Here is a 16960-nt window from a genome sequence, read left to right as displayed (position 1 = left end):
TTATTTATTTTGCATGCCATTTGTAATAATTATGATGATATTAATTACGAATATTATTTCGAACTCTTGAACTATAAGCCGTTAGTTATATTCTAAGATTTTATTTATCTTATACTCTTTCTTATGTCTACCTTACTTCTACTTGTTTAAATCTTTCTGTCAAGTTCTCTTTACCTTTTTCTATCTTAAGCTTATTAATTCAGTCCCCGCTGTTAGTAAAAAGACCTCTAGAATAGGCAATTCACGGATACAGTATTAACTATTTCCTACAAGATATAATTCAGGGAAAATTTTTTTTTTTTTTTTTCGACTGCACCACCCTGAATTAAAGTTATGGCACAAGAAGAATAGTTATAACACTCATAGAATAGATCACTTTCAAAAATAACCTTAAATAGTCAGTTGTGACAATTTCTCTGATTTAAGCACACAGGTGCGGTTATTTTTGTGAGCAGTGCATTGGTCAAAAATCAGCCGATAGTTTTTAAACAAACAAAACATGTTTATTTTACTTTAAGCACAATACAATATTAAACAAATTCTCTTTAATTCCTGCTTTAAACTTAAAGTGGTAACCTTACAATATAGACCTGCAATTCACAATGCTAAGAAAAACTTGCTTTACCAACTCTAGGCAATTACTGGCTGTTACAATTAATATCATTGACTAACATTCTTCTCAAATGTAAAACTAGCTAACTTTTAGCCTCAATTACTTCTTATAGCGACTTAAACAACTAATTTTAACAATGCTACATTCAACGGACATACAATTCTTGATCACAATCTCGGCGTCAACATATTAAAATCTACTCACAAATTCATAGTAACAAATACAGTCCTATCAGTCTGGATGACTTTTGGCAGTTCTGCTGACTGCTGTCCTTGGTCCTATATCCTAGCCTTTGCTGAACGGCTTTTGGCGGTCATCCTGGTGTAGTCCTTGTCCAGGATCTGTAGCATAGCTAACCATCGGTTTTTGGATCTACTGTTGATGTTGCACATCTGGTCGCATGTGGCACGTTCCGCTACTGGAAATACATCTCCGTAGAATGACCTTCTTCTCCTGGGCTTTCTCTTTCACAAGATGAAAACAAACTACTCAAACTCCTAGAACAGCCTCCAACCTCAACTTCTGAACAGCCAGCCTGAACTCGAACTTCCCTACAGCTAGCCTCTTTTATATGATTCAGAAGCTCCTTGATTTTAGTGTCGGAGACACCCGAATCTTCCGTAAATAAATGATGTCACTGATGTTTTGACCTTCACAGTTGGTGGTAACAATCTTTACATCTGAACGACCTTCAATATTTTTGTTTACTTTTAAGTCGCCAACATAATCTGGTCTAATTCCCTTAACTTAAAGAATTACTTCTAACATTCTGTTACACCAAACCAAAATTATGCATAATTTTAACCTTTACAATATTTTTTTATAATTTGTGAACAATTTCCATATCATTCTTTTTGTTAGTTAGCTTTACAAGTTTACAATCAGCACTTCTTTAAAATATAGTAAGTTACAATTCTTTCTTTCCTTATGATTTGTGACCTCAGTAAAAGTCAAAGTCAGAAAATATTCATACAAATTTTCACATTGAATTTTACACTACCTCTTCTTCACCATATACTTCTTAATCAGTTGACCCATTTTAACACTTTTTAAAGCCTTTTCTTAACTATTTCTCTCTCTATATATATATAATATAAGATGGTGGAGATATATATCTCCACCTGGTGGTCAAGATTTCATCCTGCCTTACCCACCTTTTTTTTTTTTTTTTTTTTTTTTTTTTTTAAGTTTACCCTTAAAGAAGGGTTGTCGTTTTTAGTCAGTTTCCACATTCTAAGAGCTATTACACTTCAGTTTTATTCCATTGAATTCTACACCTAATAGAGAGAGGATGGATGGCCAAACCAGACTTATCAAACTCATGAAGTAAATTATAATCTTGATATTCATCTTGACAAATCTGAGAAGCAAATGACTTATCTGTCCATAACAACAAGGACCATGTGAGCATGGGATTCTAAAACTTCAGGATGAGAAAGAACCTTGTAGGTCGATTTTACAAAGAATTTTCTGACACTTGCTTTACACAGATCAGCCCTGCCTTAGCAATTTATTAACTTTTTATAATAGAGTGACATCTGAGATGGACAAGGGGAATGGCTACACAGTGATACTTCTGGATTTTGCAAAGACTTTTGACAGGATATCTCATGGAATACTGTTGTGCAAATTAGAACAAATGGGGATGGATACTAAACTGGTGTTATGGATAAGAGAATGGCTTATGGAGACACACCAGAAAGTAGTATGGAGGAGCAGAGTCCAGGATGAAGCAAGTGACCAGTGGTGTGCTCCAGGGCTCTGTGCTTGGGCTGTTATTGTTTAATTTGTACATAAATGATATAGGAAATGACTTGAAGGAGATGTTCAGTTGTTTGCTGATGATGCAAAGTTGGGAAGAGGAATAAGAAATCAAGCTGATGTTGAGAGTTTGCAGGATGATTTAAATAAGCTGGCAAAATGGGCAAAGGGTAATGGATGTCAGTTCAATGTAGAAAAGTGTAAAGCTGTGCATTTGGGGTTAAAAGATTACCAGCTGTGTACCACATTGATGGAACAGTACTCCAAGAGGGTTCAGAGGAGAGTGACTAAGTTGGTGAGTAGTGTAAAAAATGCTTCCTACATTGACAGATTGAGAGCTTGTGGATTACAGAGGTTGGTTGATAGACAGAGAAAAGGAGATATGATAGAAACATTTAAATTACTTAAAGGTTTTTATAAGATTGATGCAAGGGAAATACTTCAGCTGTGTGATAGTGATGGAAGAACAAGAGGTCATCTCTGGAAATTAAGAAAAAGTGTGGTTAACAAGGGTGTGAGAACTAGATTTTTTTTGCTTGAGAGTGGTGAATGAATGGAATGCATTGCCTGACTCAGTTGTGAGTGCTTCGTCTGTAAATGAGTTCAAGAAGAGGTATGATAGATATTGTTTTGACAGTTTGGGTCTCCTGCGTGACTCCATGAAGATACCCATATAATAATAATAATAATACGCAATGGAATTTTTAGAAATCTCTTCTACAGGAGGGTTATTTAGATGAAAGCCATAATTATTATTTTGTTGATTATTTCGGTATTGTATCTGTTAGCATGAATTTAGCTCTGATAAGGACAGTTCTTTATTTAAAAGACAACCTGTAGAACATAGTTTATGTGCACAGTGAATCAGTTTGAATCATGCCACATTTCTGACAAGGCTGGTGATGATGTGATGCAGCATTAATGTATTTTTCACTATAAGCTGTTTTTTGTACAGAGAAAACTGTTGACTGCTATTAAGTTCTCATAAATGAGAACATCCAGAAATGGAAGGCAATTGTTTTCTTCCACTTCAAGAGTAAATTTAATTCTGGGGTTTACTGAATTAATTTTCTCAAGAAATTCGTGAAGCACTAACAAGAAAGAGTTTATAGCAAACATATCATCAACATATCTATACCGAATAGATCAGCGCTTCCCAAACCGTGGGCTGGGGCCCCAGGGCCGTAGGTTTTGTTGAGAGGGGCCGTGAAATAATGAAAACAAATTTTAAATGTTTTAAGACTAAGCAGATTTTTTTATTTTAAAAGAAACGTATTTAACTTTTATTATTTCTTTTTTGTTATTTTTTATATTTTAATGGAAAAATTCACACATTGGTGTTGGTTCACAAACTTTGCTTCCTGCGTATTTTGGCGCTTAATGAATATTAGTAAATATTGCTTCTTCATATGTTTCATTTCAAAGCAGTGGTTAATTGTATTTACTTCGAATGCTCTCCAGGGACGCTCCAAATCTTCCTGTCCCTTTCATCATGCATTCGTAATCAGGGATTGTTGATATTGACTTTATATACATATCAAAACTCGTTTTATATTATCACTGTCATCCGAGCTAGTTTTCTGTTACCAATAAAAGTTTCGCATATACTTCACACATGAAAAAAAAACTTAAACAAGTTCATGTGGGGAGATAGTAACTCGCATGCGGTGGTAAACAACCCTAACAGCCACTATACTGCACATGCAATGAAAACAAGTACTTTTATTATGCCAGTGAATAAGGTATGAGGAGTCTGTGTAATATATTTCTCAACAAATAGTGCAATTAGAGACAACTGGGATAAAAACACACTAATTAATGAATCACATGTCCCCTCATACAGAAACTATGCTGTATAGACTGAAACAAAACCATATGTTGCATGGGCAAACACCGTATCTAACTAAAAACTATTGTTATTAATTAGATGTGTGTGAGTTCAATTTCCCAAGGCAGCAATAAAATTCAACCGAACGTATTAAAATTTGTAAAAGTGTTAAAACCAAGTAATATATATATATATATATATATATATATATAATGAATGTTATGGCAGTTTCACATATGGAATTCGGTTGAAGAGAGTTAGCATTTCAACTCAATTGTCAGCTATGCTTTTATCTTTCGGATGCGCGATCTTTTGTTAATACCTCACCAATCATATGCACGTTTAGTAACTTGCCTTTGCTGTCTGTTTCGCGTTAGGCTTAATTACCGTAAAGGGAGAAAAGTCACAAAAGAGAAAAATGTTCCTGGTCCAGGGATTCCCTTATTCAGGTAATATTCACTAATTTCATGTTATCAGTTTGTGGTGTGCCAGTATCGGTAAGTGGTGATATTATTTTATCTATTCTACGTTAAAAAATTTAACCCTGAGATGGATAAGTGGCTGATAAAAAATAAAAAAAAATCCTGCAAACAATCAGAAGAAGCAGAAACAGACTCAAAAAAAAGGACAGTATTTCATATTTTACCAGAACAGCCCGCATCGTCTTCAGAACCAAACGGTAAGAGGCAAAAAATGTAACATATGCATTTGATTTTTGCAATATTCGCTGTGTATGTTTTGTATTGAATATAAATACAATAAATATTATAATAATATCTCTCTCTATTACGAATTTTTTTCGAGGTGGGGCGTGAAATATTTTAATTTTTGCAAAGGGGACCTTGACATCCAGAAGTTTGGGAAGCACTGGAATAGATGACTTAGGAGAAAAAAAATATTAAGAATATTTTGCTCAAAATTGTCCAATAATAATTTGCTGGAGGAGACCCCATTGCAGTTCCTTCAATCTGCTTATAAACTTTTGTTTGAAGAACAAAAACTTGCATTTATGACAAGGTCAAATAATTTACAATATCAGGAGGAAAATCAAATGTAATTCTATTTTATTTGATGACTATTTTTATCATTAAGTTGCTTGCTTACCAGACACAAGTGGCAAGTGAATTTTCAGCTTCATTCTAAATGTATTGCCTTATTTTCTTCATACACATTTTAAAACATCTCATTCACTATCAAGTTATTTTATTAGCAGTGGCCTTTGATGAATTTAATAAAGAAGTTTTATTTTCAATCAGGAGATAGTATCTTCTATAATTAATTTAATAATTCCTTCATAATCTACTTTTCCCTGCCAAAAGTCAATACTCTTAATTAATCAACTAACCTGACAAAAGTTAGTTTGAATGGAGGTACTCTCAAAGAAACCTTGCTGCTTTTTCAAAAATGTAAAGTAAATATTCCTCAAATATTTTATTTTGCATAATTTGCAAGTCATCACTATTCTTATAAAAATCAGAGATACCAGTGAACAAAAAAATTTAATTAATTAACAAGACTGATTTAAATTTGTTTCACTGCAAACTGCAATTCTCCCAACACCTTCTTTAACCCTTAAGAAGGTATGCAGTTGTAAAGTACTAATGACAGCTTATTTTCGCAGTTCACAATATGAATAACTTAGTGTAATTATATATTTGAACATATGTGATGAAAAGGCTTTTTTAATAGTGTTATTTAAAAAACAAAATTATCCTGCAAAGTCATCATAATCATCATCAAATTCCTGCCATGTACCCTCAAGGGGTGTACAGGATATGATAGTACTACATGAAAAACTTGCATCATTACTAACTTCTATCTACAATTTTCCTCCAAATCAATCTGTTACTTGTCAAGACTCCAACATTATCAGATCTTATATTTCTATCTTCTAAGGCATTTTTTTACCGTATCAATCCACCTACATCTTGGTCTTCCTCTGGGTCTTTTTCCTGCCAACCTGGCAGAGAACACTTGTTTTGCTTCTCTTTCCTATCCTATTCTGTGTAAGTGACCATACCGCCTGAGAATTGCTCTAACACATTCCTGAATGCTAACAATGTCAAGTTCTTTCCTAATATCCTCGTTTTTAATATAACATTGCCATTGATGCCATCTGTTCATGCCCCTAATCTTTCTCAGGACTCTCATATCTGCGGTCTCTAGTCTTTGGTCAAGTGTTTTACTTCTGACCCAGCTCTCAGATCCATAAGTTAAAATTGGTTTGAACACTGACTTGTATACAGCTAATTCAGCATTTTGACTAATTTCTCTCTTATTCCATATAAGCCTGGTTGGCCGAGTGGTTAGCATATTCACTCTTCAGCCAAAAGGCTGTGGGTTCGAATCCCGCCATGGATGTTCGTTATTGTCTGTGAAAATACTAGTGGTGATTGGGGGTAGATGGCGTTGGTATAGATGATGAAGGTAGTTGTGATGGAGAGTTGTAGAGTAGGTGCCCTCTCTCAATGAGCCTTTGGTCTCCCTGGAGGTGTTAAGTAATAATAATAATTTATTCAATTGACTTCCTACCATACCAGCTTTGTTGATTCTGTTGTCTATTTACATGTTTAATTTATCAACTTCATTAAAAATTGTGCCTAAGTAGCTGAAATGTTTTACTTATTCTAACATAAGTAAAAAAAATAGGTTCTCCATTTTCAATTTCCAATGCTTCTACCTATTTTAATTATTTTTGTCTTTTTATTGCTGACCTTCATACCATATCTATTATGACAGTTATTCAAATTAGTAAGAGAATCTTGCAGACTTGTAGCAGATTTATTATAACATCATCTGCATAAAGCAAAGAGCTGACATTAACATCTCTAATTCTGATATCAGGTTTAATGCCCCTTTCCTTCATAATGTGATCCATATAGATATTTATTAACAGAGGGGGATAATGTACATCCTTGTCTGACAGATTTAACATTAAACCATCTTCCTGTAGTTCCTTCAATTCTAACTGCTGACTTACAACTGAAATAACGACTAAGTATTGCTTGATATAATGTCCCATTGACACCATAAAAACTAGCGTTTTGAATAGCATCTCTCTCTTGGCACCCTGTCATACCTTTTCCAGATCTATAAAACTTAAATACAGATCTTTGCAGGAATATATCCTGCAAAGTCAAGTTAGAGAATGGATCATGTTATTGACATTACATCATGAAAAGTCTGGCTCCATTGCAAGTGTTGATGATTTCTGTTGTTTTCATAAATTTATTTGTCTTTCCTACTGAATTATTTTATGGATAATTTATATGAATTTACCCGTCATTACAGACAATAAATGAAAGGAAATGCAAGCTACACCTTTCAATTTTGCAAAGTATAAAATTGAATGCGAAGGGAAAAACAGTGGAGAAAAGAGTTCTATTGTGTCATCAATTAAAACCATTTGAGCCATGCTTTCAAGACAAATGGCTCAAGGAATTCAAGCAGTTGTGCTACGAGTAAGTTGAATTCTGTAATATATAAAAAATATCCTGGGATTGCTGACAAACTATAAAACAAAAAAGGTATTTGAGGAATTTTTCAAGTCGAGACATATTTAGGTTTCATGAGCCTTTTCAGCCTCAATTCACCCCCCTCCCCACTACGGACGAGAAATTGCCATTGAAATAAATTTCTAGCTGCTTTCTAAAGAAACACCAAATGTAAAATGTTTGGACACCTGAAGTGCCTTATATTATATTTAAACATAATACCATTTATTACTGACTTCAAAAACATACATCCAGTAGCAGAGCATTATCAAAATGACATGAAATGAAAAGAATTTGTGTTTGTTACTGCTGATGTCATTAAACAAAAATCAGCTAAGAAAATCATGAGTGCAGATCTTCAGATATTTTTAAATGAGGCAAAACTCATCTATTATATGAGATGCATACATAAAAGTGGAAGAAGCATTTGTTTACATAATTTCTCTCCAATTCAGCTGCAGCATACTTTGATAGATGAGAGAGTAAAATGAACTAGTTCTTTTCATGGAAGACTAGTAATTGATTAGCAAGTGGAAAGAGAAGTAGCACGTAATATACTCAGCAAAAAACAATGGACTAATGGTAAAATTAAAGAGAGACATGCCAGGTCTTATAGATTATTGCACATAATTTGAATTTGGCTGTTTTAAATTCTATTATTAAAGATGTTCTCTTTGTTGATGAAATTGAAATGGTGGTTATATATACACACACACACACACACACACACACACACACACACACACACACACACACACACACACACACACACACATCTTTTACCATAATTCATACTATGGGTGAGTAAAATATTTTTCCTAACCAGTAAATTAACTGATATTTCTGGAGTCCTGCTCTCCAACATGAATTTCAGAGCCCAGAAAACTCAGAACTTCACAAGGAAAGAATTCTCTGCCTGTGTATATCTGCTGACTAACAGGACCCAAAACTCTGACAAAGAAATTTCACAACACTTAATACACTGTTTGCAAACAGTAATTCTCCCAAAAGAGATGACTAAGAAGACAAATTAAAAGCGCTCCCCAGATGCAGCAACCAAAATCGCCATTCCAGCCTCCCACTAATTCAGAACTTCAGTCTAGAGAAGAAAATACCAGGGATCCCGACCTCGCCCCACCCCTATCCATGATGGAACAGAGATTACTGATGAGGAAATCATACTTTCATATGATGATCTACAAGACAAAGAAGCCTGGAGAGTGACTTCTCCTCTTATGAAATGAAGACTTCTCCTCTTATGTTATGAAATGCCAGCATTGCAACTGTTTGTTGAGAGCCTGAAAAATGGCTTTCCATGTAGCCACACATAAGCTTAACATCAGCAAGGGCAGCACCAAGCATCAGGTGGAGTTGTGCAAGCTTGCTGCCATTGGATTCTGAAGTGATGAATCATGTTTCACCATTTGGCCATCTGACAGATGGGTCTGAGTTTGGTGGATGCCAGGAGAACACCATGTTGTGCCAACTGTGAAATTTTGCAGGAGGCAGTAGCAGCATCATGGTGTGAGGATGTTTACCATGGTTCAAGCTGGGCTCCCTTGTTTCAGTGACAGAATCTTAATATTACAGCCTATAATGATATTCTAGACAATTGCTTGATTCCAACTTTAGAGCGACAGTCCATGAAGGCCTTTGCTGTATCAATAACAATACCTCATCCACAAAGTGAGGTATGTGCAGTAATGGTTTGATGATGTAGGTGTGAACTTGAATGGCCTACACAAAGACCTGATCTCAACTCTATCAAGAAGACTAAAGGCTGTTACAGTAGCAAGGGTGGACCAACTCCATATCAATGTCTTTCATATTAGAGTGAAAGTTGGGATGAGCTGGAATCCGAATATATTTTTTTTTTTTATTAGATAGTGTATTACCTAATCAGTGGGCTGCAAATGAAATACCAGGAGTCATATCAGATAACTAATAATCATCCTTTTCTAAAATAATGTTAACATATTTTATCTCTCGATGCTAGAGAATGTGCATCTACTTAACATAACATAATAGATATAGTCTATGACCAGGTACCAAAAATATCACCAAAAAATAAATAAAGAATTGGAATATCTTTCTGACTCTGATTTTTTCTCATATTCATTCTTTTTCTTTTTAATATATATGTATTTTATTGTTTTTACACGTTTATTAATATTTTTTGATCATTAGTTATATGCTTTATGATTGTTACAATGAAATGGCATTAATCGACAATGCAAGAGTACTAGTTGTAAATTATTTATCAACGTATTAACTTTTATAAGTCAAATTTAAAAAAATTAGATACATTCAGTAATAACTGGTTATTAATCACTTATCAATATTTTATCAACTGCCACTTAAAATTTATTATCTAATAGTGATTAAAGAATATTTAATAAAACCAAACATTCAAACATGCTAGACATGCTAGTTTCTAATCCCAGTTCACTCTAACTCTATAAATATTAACAATATTGATAATTATAATCTACTCTCACTACAGCAAATTCCCAGTGACCACAGGAACAGATTTATTCAAGTAACTTTCACAGCTTACACATGTAAAAAAAATTATATAGAATTTATTCAAAAACTCCAATATATTTCATCTAACATTATGTGAACATCATCAGGGAGATACTGTTAACTACATTTAAAAGATGAATCAAAATAATGAGTCATAAATTCAGCATATCATACGTCAGCATCTTGGTTGCAGCTGAAGTATATGTTATTACACTATTAGAGTTCAAAGGGACAATTGTAGTAAGTTGCACATGTGTGTGATCACTATTAATTATTCATAAGTTGTTTTTTTTAATTAATAATTATTTTAAATAATTTTTTTATCTACACAACTTACAACTGTTCCTTTGAACTCCTAATAGTGTAATATCATATACTTCAACTGCAAGCAAGACACAAGCTAATATACTTGATTTATGACTCATTATTTTGATTTACCTTTTGAATATAGTTAACAGTATCTCCCTGACTATATCCACATAGCGTTGGATGAAATATACTGGAGTTTATGAATAAATTCCATATAATTTCTGTTACACATGTATGTGAAAGTTAACGCTATTAATCACAGGAATGGATTGTTATAATGAATTTTCTTTAGAAAAACACTGTGACTATGAACTTCACAGTTGAGGACTTTTGTGAAGTTTGCATGGTGTTTAGCATGGGTGGCCGAGTGTATAGCATATCGTCTCTAACCAACAGGCTATGGACTTGAATCCCACCATGGATTTTGTGAATGTCTTTATGCAGAAGATGTTCACTTCCTACTAAGAGACCATTACTACTCTGCTTACAAAAGGCCTGAAGTGGTCAGAAAAAAAAAAAAAAAAGTACCATGTTTGACTTCTTGACATACTACAAGATGTGCTAGAGGTTCAACAATCTTTTGTGGGTGGGATTCACAAAATAAAATATCTCTACATTATATTATTTCATCTATCCTCTCCCCATAAACATTTATATAATTCAATTTTAAAACTATTTAAAATTTTCAGCAAATCAGAGCCCTTTACTGATGTCCATTCTATACATTCTCCACCCTAGTCATAAAAATGAACTCATATGAGTACTAATTTTTTTCTTTTCTTCACTCACTTTATTATGCCATTTTAACAAGGAACGGCTTGGCCAAATGCAACAGAATCTCATAATTATTGCAATTCCTTCATATACTTACTGAGTCCTCTTTGAATCTTGGATTCTCTTGCATCAATTAAAAATCTGAGTGACCAAAGTTGAGACTTTAATACTGGCTTGACTAAAATTATTAACAGCAAGAATGTACAAGATCCACTGTAATGGAAACAACTTCCTTGCTATAGGCAAATCTGGGAAAAATAGAGTCATTAGACCCATAGCATCAGACTATGGATCTAACACTCTTCAAAATGACAAATGTAGTTTTTATATTCACATTCATGTTTTTTTTTCTTTTATTCTGCATTGTACTGCATGTGCTGAATGCTAAATAAATCATTTCAGAGTGAGATAGAAAATCAGGACTTTAAAAAGAAGCAATTTCAAAAGTGAAAACCCTTTTGTGAATCAGAATATGTTTTACAGAATGCAACTTGAACAAATTTGCCTGCAAGAAACTGACAGAAATCTTGGAAAATTGTTATATGCTAACAAAGAAGCAATGAAAGACCAACTACCCTTGACTGCATAAGATGTAATCTGAACATGAATATTAGTTTGCGTATTTTTTTTACCCTCTCTCATTTCTTTATTTCGGCTCTGTGATCGCTCTTCGTTTTACCTTGAGAATGCTTTAGACTGGAGTTAAAATATTGGTAAAAGTGATTACTTTTACTAAATGGATTGTGATGTGTCATTAAACCACAAAAGCAACATCAAATGACAATTTGATAATGTTCATAGAAATTAATTTTCCATATAATTTGATTCTAAGCACAGCAAATCACAAGGCATCATTATCACTAAGTTGCTCACTATAACCAAACTACTAAAATGTCCCCTGACCCATATCATAGGCAATGACTGTTCCAAAAGAAATTTCTACAATACTATCCACTGTAATAAACTGTTTCTGCATATCTTGCAAGTCTGTTATAGTGAGAGTTGATAGTAACTAATGAATGCACACAAAATATAATTACAATAAAATTCCTATTTTATTTCAATTGTGGCATCATTTAAACTAGTTTTTCCTCCCCTTGTCAATAAAGATTTATGCACTAAAAATTTAGGTGTTCTATACACTATCTAATTTTCCAAACAATTTGAAAAGAGCATTACAATTCTAATTTTATCAGATTTAAAAAATTTCACAATTTTAATACTGTAATTAGCTAAGGGAAAAAAATTATGATGGACTTTCAAAGAGCTCTGCAATATGCACAACAGAGAGAGAGAGAGAGGAGAAGAAGAAAAGAGAAATACCTGGCTCTGTCTGTCATGAGGATGCCATACAGGATGGGGATAAAGGCAATCATACTGTTCTGGAGGAAATAAAATAAATCGCTTATAACCATGAACTTGGGCAAAGAAGTTTTGCTGCTCATCATAGTGTACAGGAGTTACATTACCTATAATTCAATGACATTTATGCACTGTTATTATTTACACAATATTAATTATTTTAAACTTATTAAACTTTAATTCATATCACATAAAACTATTACTTAAGAAATGAGGATTTTTTTCCCCCTTTATTTCTTTTTTTAAATACAATGGAACATTGTAAAGTAGTAATAGAACTTACAACACATCAGTGATATGTGTGAGGTACAGGTGAGGAATGGAAAAGAAAAAAATCTATAGACAATTTTTATGAAGAACTGAAAGGTGCAGTTCTTGGGACACACTTCATAGGGAGAGGCTATTCCAGAGATAGCAGGAATAAATTAGTAAGAGGATAACCAGATTGTGTGTGTATGTGCACGCGCGCATGCAGTTACAACATAAAGTTAGTAAATAGATATCAGACAGTGGCTGCTCTTGTTTCAACAGGCCCGAAAAAATTGAAGGAATGAGGTTGCCAGTTTAGAGCCAAGGCCATGGAAGTACCAAAAAGACACAGTTGAGACATGTCTATCAGCTGAGTCACTCTCCTGATAGTAACAAGAATTTTTAAAGAGTCTAATCTTTAAAAGGTACCTGTGGCATAACTTTAATGAAATAAAAGTACAAATATTTCGTACTGAAATTAACAGTACATCATCAGCGTAGACAACAAGTAATTGGTAATCCACCGACATAACAGTCGGTGGATTACCAATTAAAAACTGTTGCCGTGTGCTAGAAATTAATATTAATAAAATATTAAATAATTCTTAAAAACTATTTCTTTGATGGTTACATAAGATAACCATCAAAGAAATAGTTTTTAAGAATTATTTAATAATATTAATTTCTAGCATGCGGCAACAGTTTTTAATTGGTAATCCACCAACTGTTATGTACTTTGTATTCCATTCCTCTGAATTGCTTGTTATCTACACTGATGATGTACTGTTAATTTCAGTATGAAATATTTGTATTTTATTTATTAAAGTTAATTACTGTGGTTATCATGTAATTTATTATTTAATTTTTAGAGAGGTTTTGAGTGCATCACCCAAAAAATGTAATGTACTCGCAGAAGGGATGGATGCAAAATTTGTACAGAGTTAGTAGGTTAGGTGAAAAACAGCATATTCAGTGGAAAAGAATGCCTTTTTAGAGGCTAGATGTAAAAGTATCAGTCTATGGAGTGAGATCTAATATTGTTTGATCCCTTTTGTGAGAACAAAAGTGAATATTTTGGTAGTACCAAAGGTGACCATCAGATTATTCTCGTTCTATTGAAGGATGGTATGGGGATCAGTGTTTAAGATAATGATTTCAGAAATCTTGCAGCTTGGGATGTATGAGCACTACATGGTTTGTTGAATGAGTGGAACAAATGAAGTGTACTATCAATTGAGAAATACACTCTATAATAATTTATTTTTTTAAATTTTAGTTCCATGCATGAGAGGAATTCTTATATCATAACACAATGAATGCTGACAATGGGTGGAAAGTTGGATATAAAAAAAAAGGAAAAAAAAAAGAAACTTGTTAACATTAAACATTAAGTCTGAAAACATTATTTGAATGTTTTCAGACTTATACACTATTCAGGAAATAGAGGAAGTTGTTTCAAAGGACAGCAATAGAGGGAATGAATAAAAAGAAAAAAATTTCTATGGCTATGGGAGTTAAATGAAGGAGCAAGTAAATAGGTACTGCATATGTTGAGAAATTTAGAGAAGGTGGAGAAGTTATCATTACAAATTCTGAATGAACACTTGACCATAAAAATATTTGAAGAAAACACATGCAGCAGAAATAAAAACATCTTTGAGAAAAGAAAGTGGTCTTAATTGGTGAGAAACAGGTCATCGGCTTAACTCTGTTGTACTGAGCCTAGGTTTTCTAGGGAGCGAGTTCTTAAGCACATGCCTCCAAGATTTGGAAATCTGAGATTATTCAATGGTTTGGGCAGATTTGTATAGCGTTAATAGTTATCCAGAGATAAGTAACACCTGAAGCAAAAGAGAAAACCTAATTACTTGGACCCTCAGATGGCAATATCTGTGATGATACATTTATGCCATTAAAGATCTGAAAGTTGCAGTTATTAAAAGAAAATTCACATGTTGTCTGGAGATTTGAATATTGAAGAGTAAGAGTGGAATAAAAATTATTTTTTGTGGGTCTTTTTTTCAATCTAGTAAACTGAAATCAACCTAATTCAGTTTGCTAGACTTGCAATGAATTATTTGGAAATCAAAATATAATAGCTAATTTGAATTTTGCTCATTTGGATAGTGCAAGATTTGCCAAATGAATAACAAGAAAGCAAAACTATGGATTGGATTTCTACTCAATGAACGGGAGAAAGTCGCTGATACACACAAAGAAGAGAGTAAGAGAAAGAATGGAACTTTGTAGCACCCAGTATTAAGTGCAAAATAAACTAAACCTAATTCACTACATTAGAGATACAGAAGCCATTCAAGTTTCTTTGAAGTTTTGTGTTATTTGTCTAAGGTGTGTGGCAAAAACAATATCCTATGCTAATTAAAAATAACAGACACTGACTGTCATTAGTTTAAAAAGAATTAGAGCAACAAGACAGTAATTTGATAGCTTTAAATTTTTCATAGAAATGACAATGCATACTAGAATATTAATTAAAAACTATAATCAATACCTTTCTATATTTCGGCAATGTTACACTGCCATCATCAAGGATCACAAAAAACAATATGTGCATGCACTAACACTGAGCAAATGAAGCTGAATAAAGGCAACGGAAATCGGGCCTAGAGTCCTAAACCACCACCATCATCATCAAATTCCTGACATGTACCCTCAAGGGGTGTACAGGATATGATAGTACTACATGAAAAAATTACATCATTACTAACTTCCTATCGACAATTTACCTCCAAATCAGTCTATTACATGTTAAGACTCCAACATTATCAGATCTTATATTTCTATCGTCTAAGGCATTTTATACCATATCAATCCACCTATATCTTGGTCTTCCTCTGGGTCGTTTTGCTGCCAACCTGGCAGAGAACAGTTGTTTTGCTAATCTTTCCTTGCCCATTTTTTAAGTGACCATACCACCTGAGATTAGTTCTGCTAACCCATTCCTGGATGCTGACAATGTCAAGTTCTTTCCTAATATTTTTCCTCGTTTTTAATATGATATTGCCATTGACACCATCTCTTCACGCCTCTAATCTTTCTAAGGATTTTCATATCTGTGGTCTCTAGTCTTTGGTCAAGTGTTTTACTTCTGACCCAGCTCTCAGATCCATAACTTAAAACTGGTTTGAACACTGTCTTGTATAAACAGCTAATTTAGTGTTCTGACTAATTTTTCTCTTATTCCATATGAATTTATTCAATTGACTTCCTACCATACCAACTTTCTTGATTCTGTTGTCTATTTCCATATTTAATTTACCATGTTCATTAAAAATCGTGCGTAAGTAGCTGAAATGTTTTACTTGTTCGATAGGTTCTTCGTTTGTAACGCAGTTGACATTTTCAACGATTCTACCTATTTTCATTGTCTTTGTCTTTTTTACTGCTGACCTTCATACCATATCTATTACAACAGTTATTCAATTTAGTCAGGGAATCTTGCAAACTTGTAGCAGATTTATTTAGAAGTATAACATTGTATGCATAAAGCAAAGAACTAACATTAACATCTCCAATTCTGATATGATGTTCTCCCTAATGGGCTATATTGGGTTGTCTTGACTGCTGCACTGACAATCTTAAAATGTAAGCTTCCCAAATTTGGGGCAATCTCATGTACCCAAATTTGTTGAAGTTTGGAGTTTTTTTTAGAGCTGAGGCAGATTCAATGAATAGTCTTTCAGACTTGTATTTGCTATGGTGTAATAGAATGGCCCTCTTCTAGCATATCCTGTGGTGGGTGTCGAAAGCATGGTCAGCAAGTCCTGAGTGGCTGTATTGGGGAAACTGGATGTAGTGCTTGTATTCGGATATCCTGATATTGCTGTGCCGCTTGTTTAGTAGTAGGACAGTTTGTAACCGCAAGGGAGCTGGTATACTCCTGGTAAGTCTAGAGGATGTGGCTGGTCTTTGGTGGAGCAGATAAGAAATGCCAATTTGTGTGGTCTGTAGCTAGTTGTAAGGTCATATTTCCTTCGGATTTTTGTTGATTTTTCGGATGTGCCTGCCCCGGATATATGGAAT

At 33.6% G+C, this 16960-nt stretch overlaps 1 protein-coding gene across 1 annotated transcript in view; it reads right to left on the bottom strand.

The window, feature by feature from the left end:
• Nucleotides 1-16960, bottom strand: part of LOC150099338 (hypoxia-inducible factor 1-alpha inhibitor-like) — a 136663-nt gene that overhangs the window by 40693 nt on the left and 79010 nt on the right. Inside the window, exon 4 of the mRNA XM_090403369.1 lies at nt 12629-12774. Coding sequence (XP_090259495.1) covers nt 12629-12774 — 146 coding nt within the window. The remainder of the gene's footprint in view (nt 1-12628; nt 12775-16960) is intronic.

Source organism: Typopeltis vanoorti, chromosome 14 (assembly GCF_054136105.1).
Source record: "Typopeltis vanoorti isolate ZY-2024b chromosome 14, IOZ_Tvanoo_1.0, whole genome shotgun sequence".
In the NCBI taxonomy this organism is placed as follows: Eukaryota; Metazoa; Arthropoda; class Arachnida; order Uropygi; family Thelyphonidae; genus Typopeltis; species Typopeltis vanoorti.
This window is presented reverse-complemented; position numbering and strand designations above follow the sequence as displayed.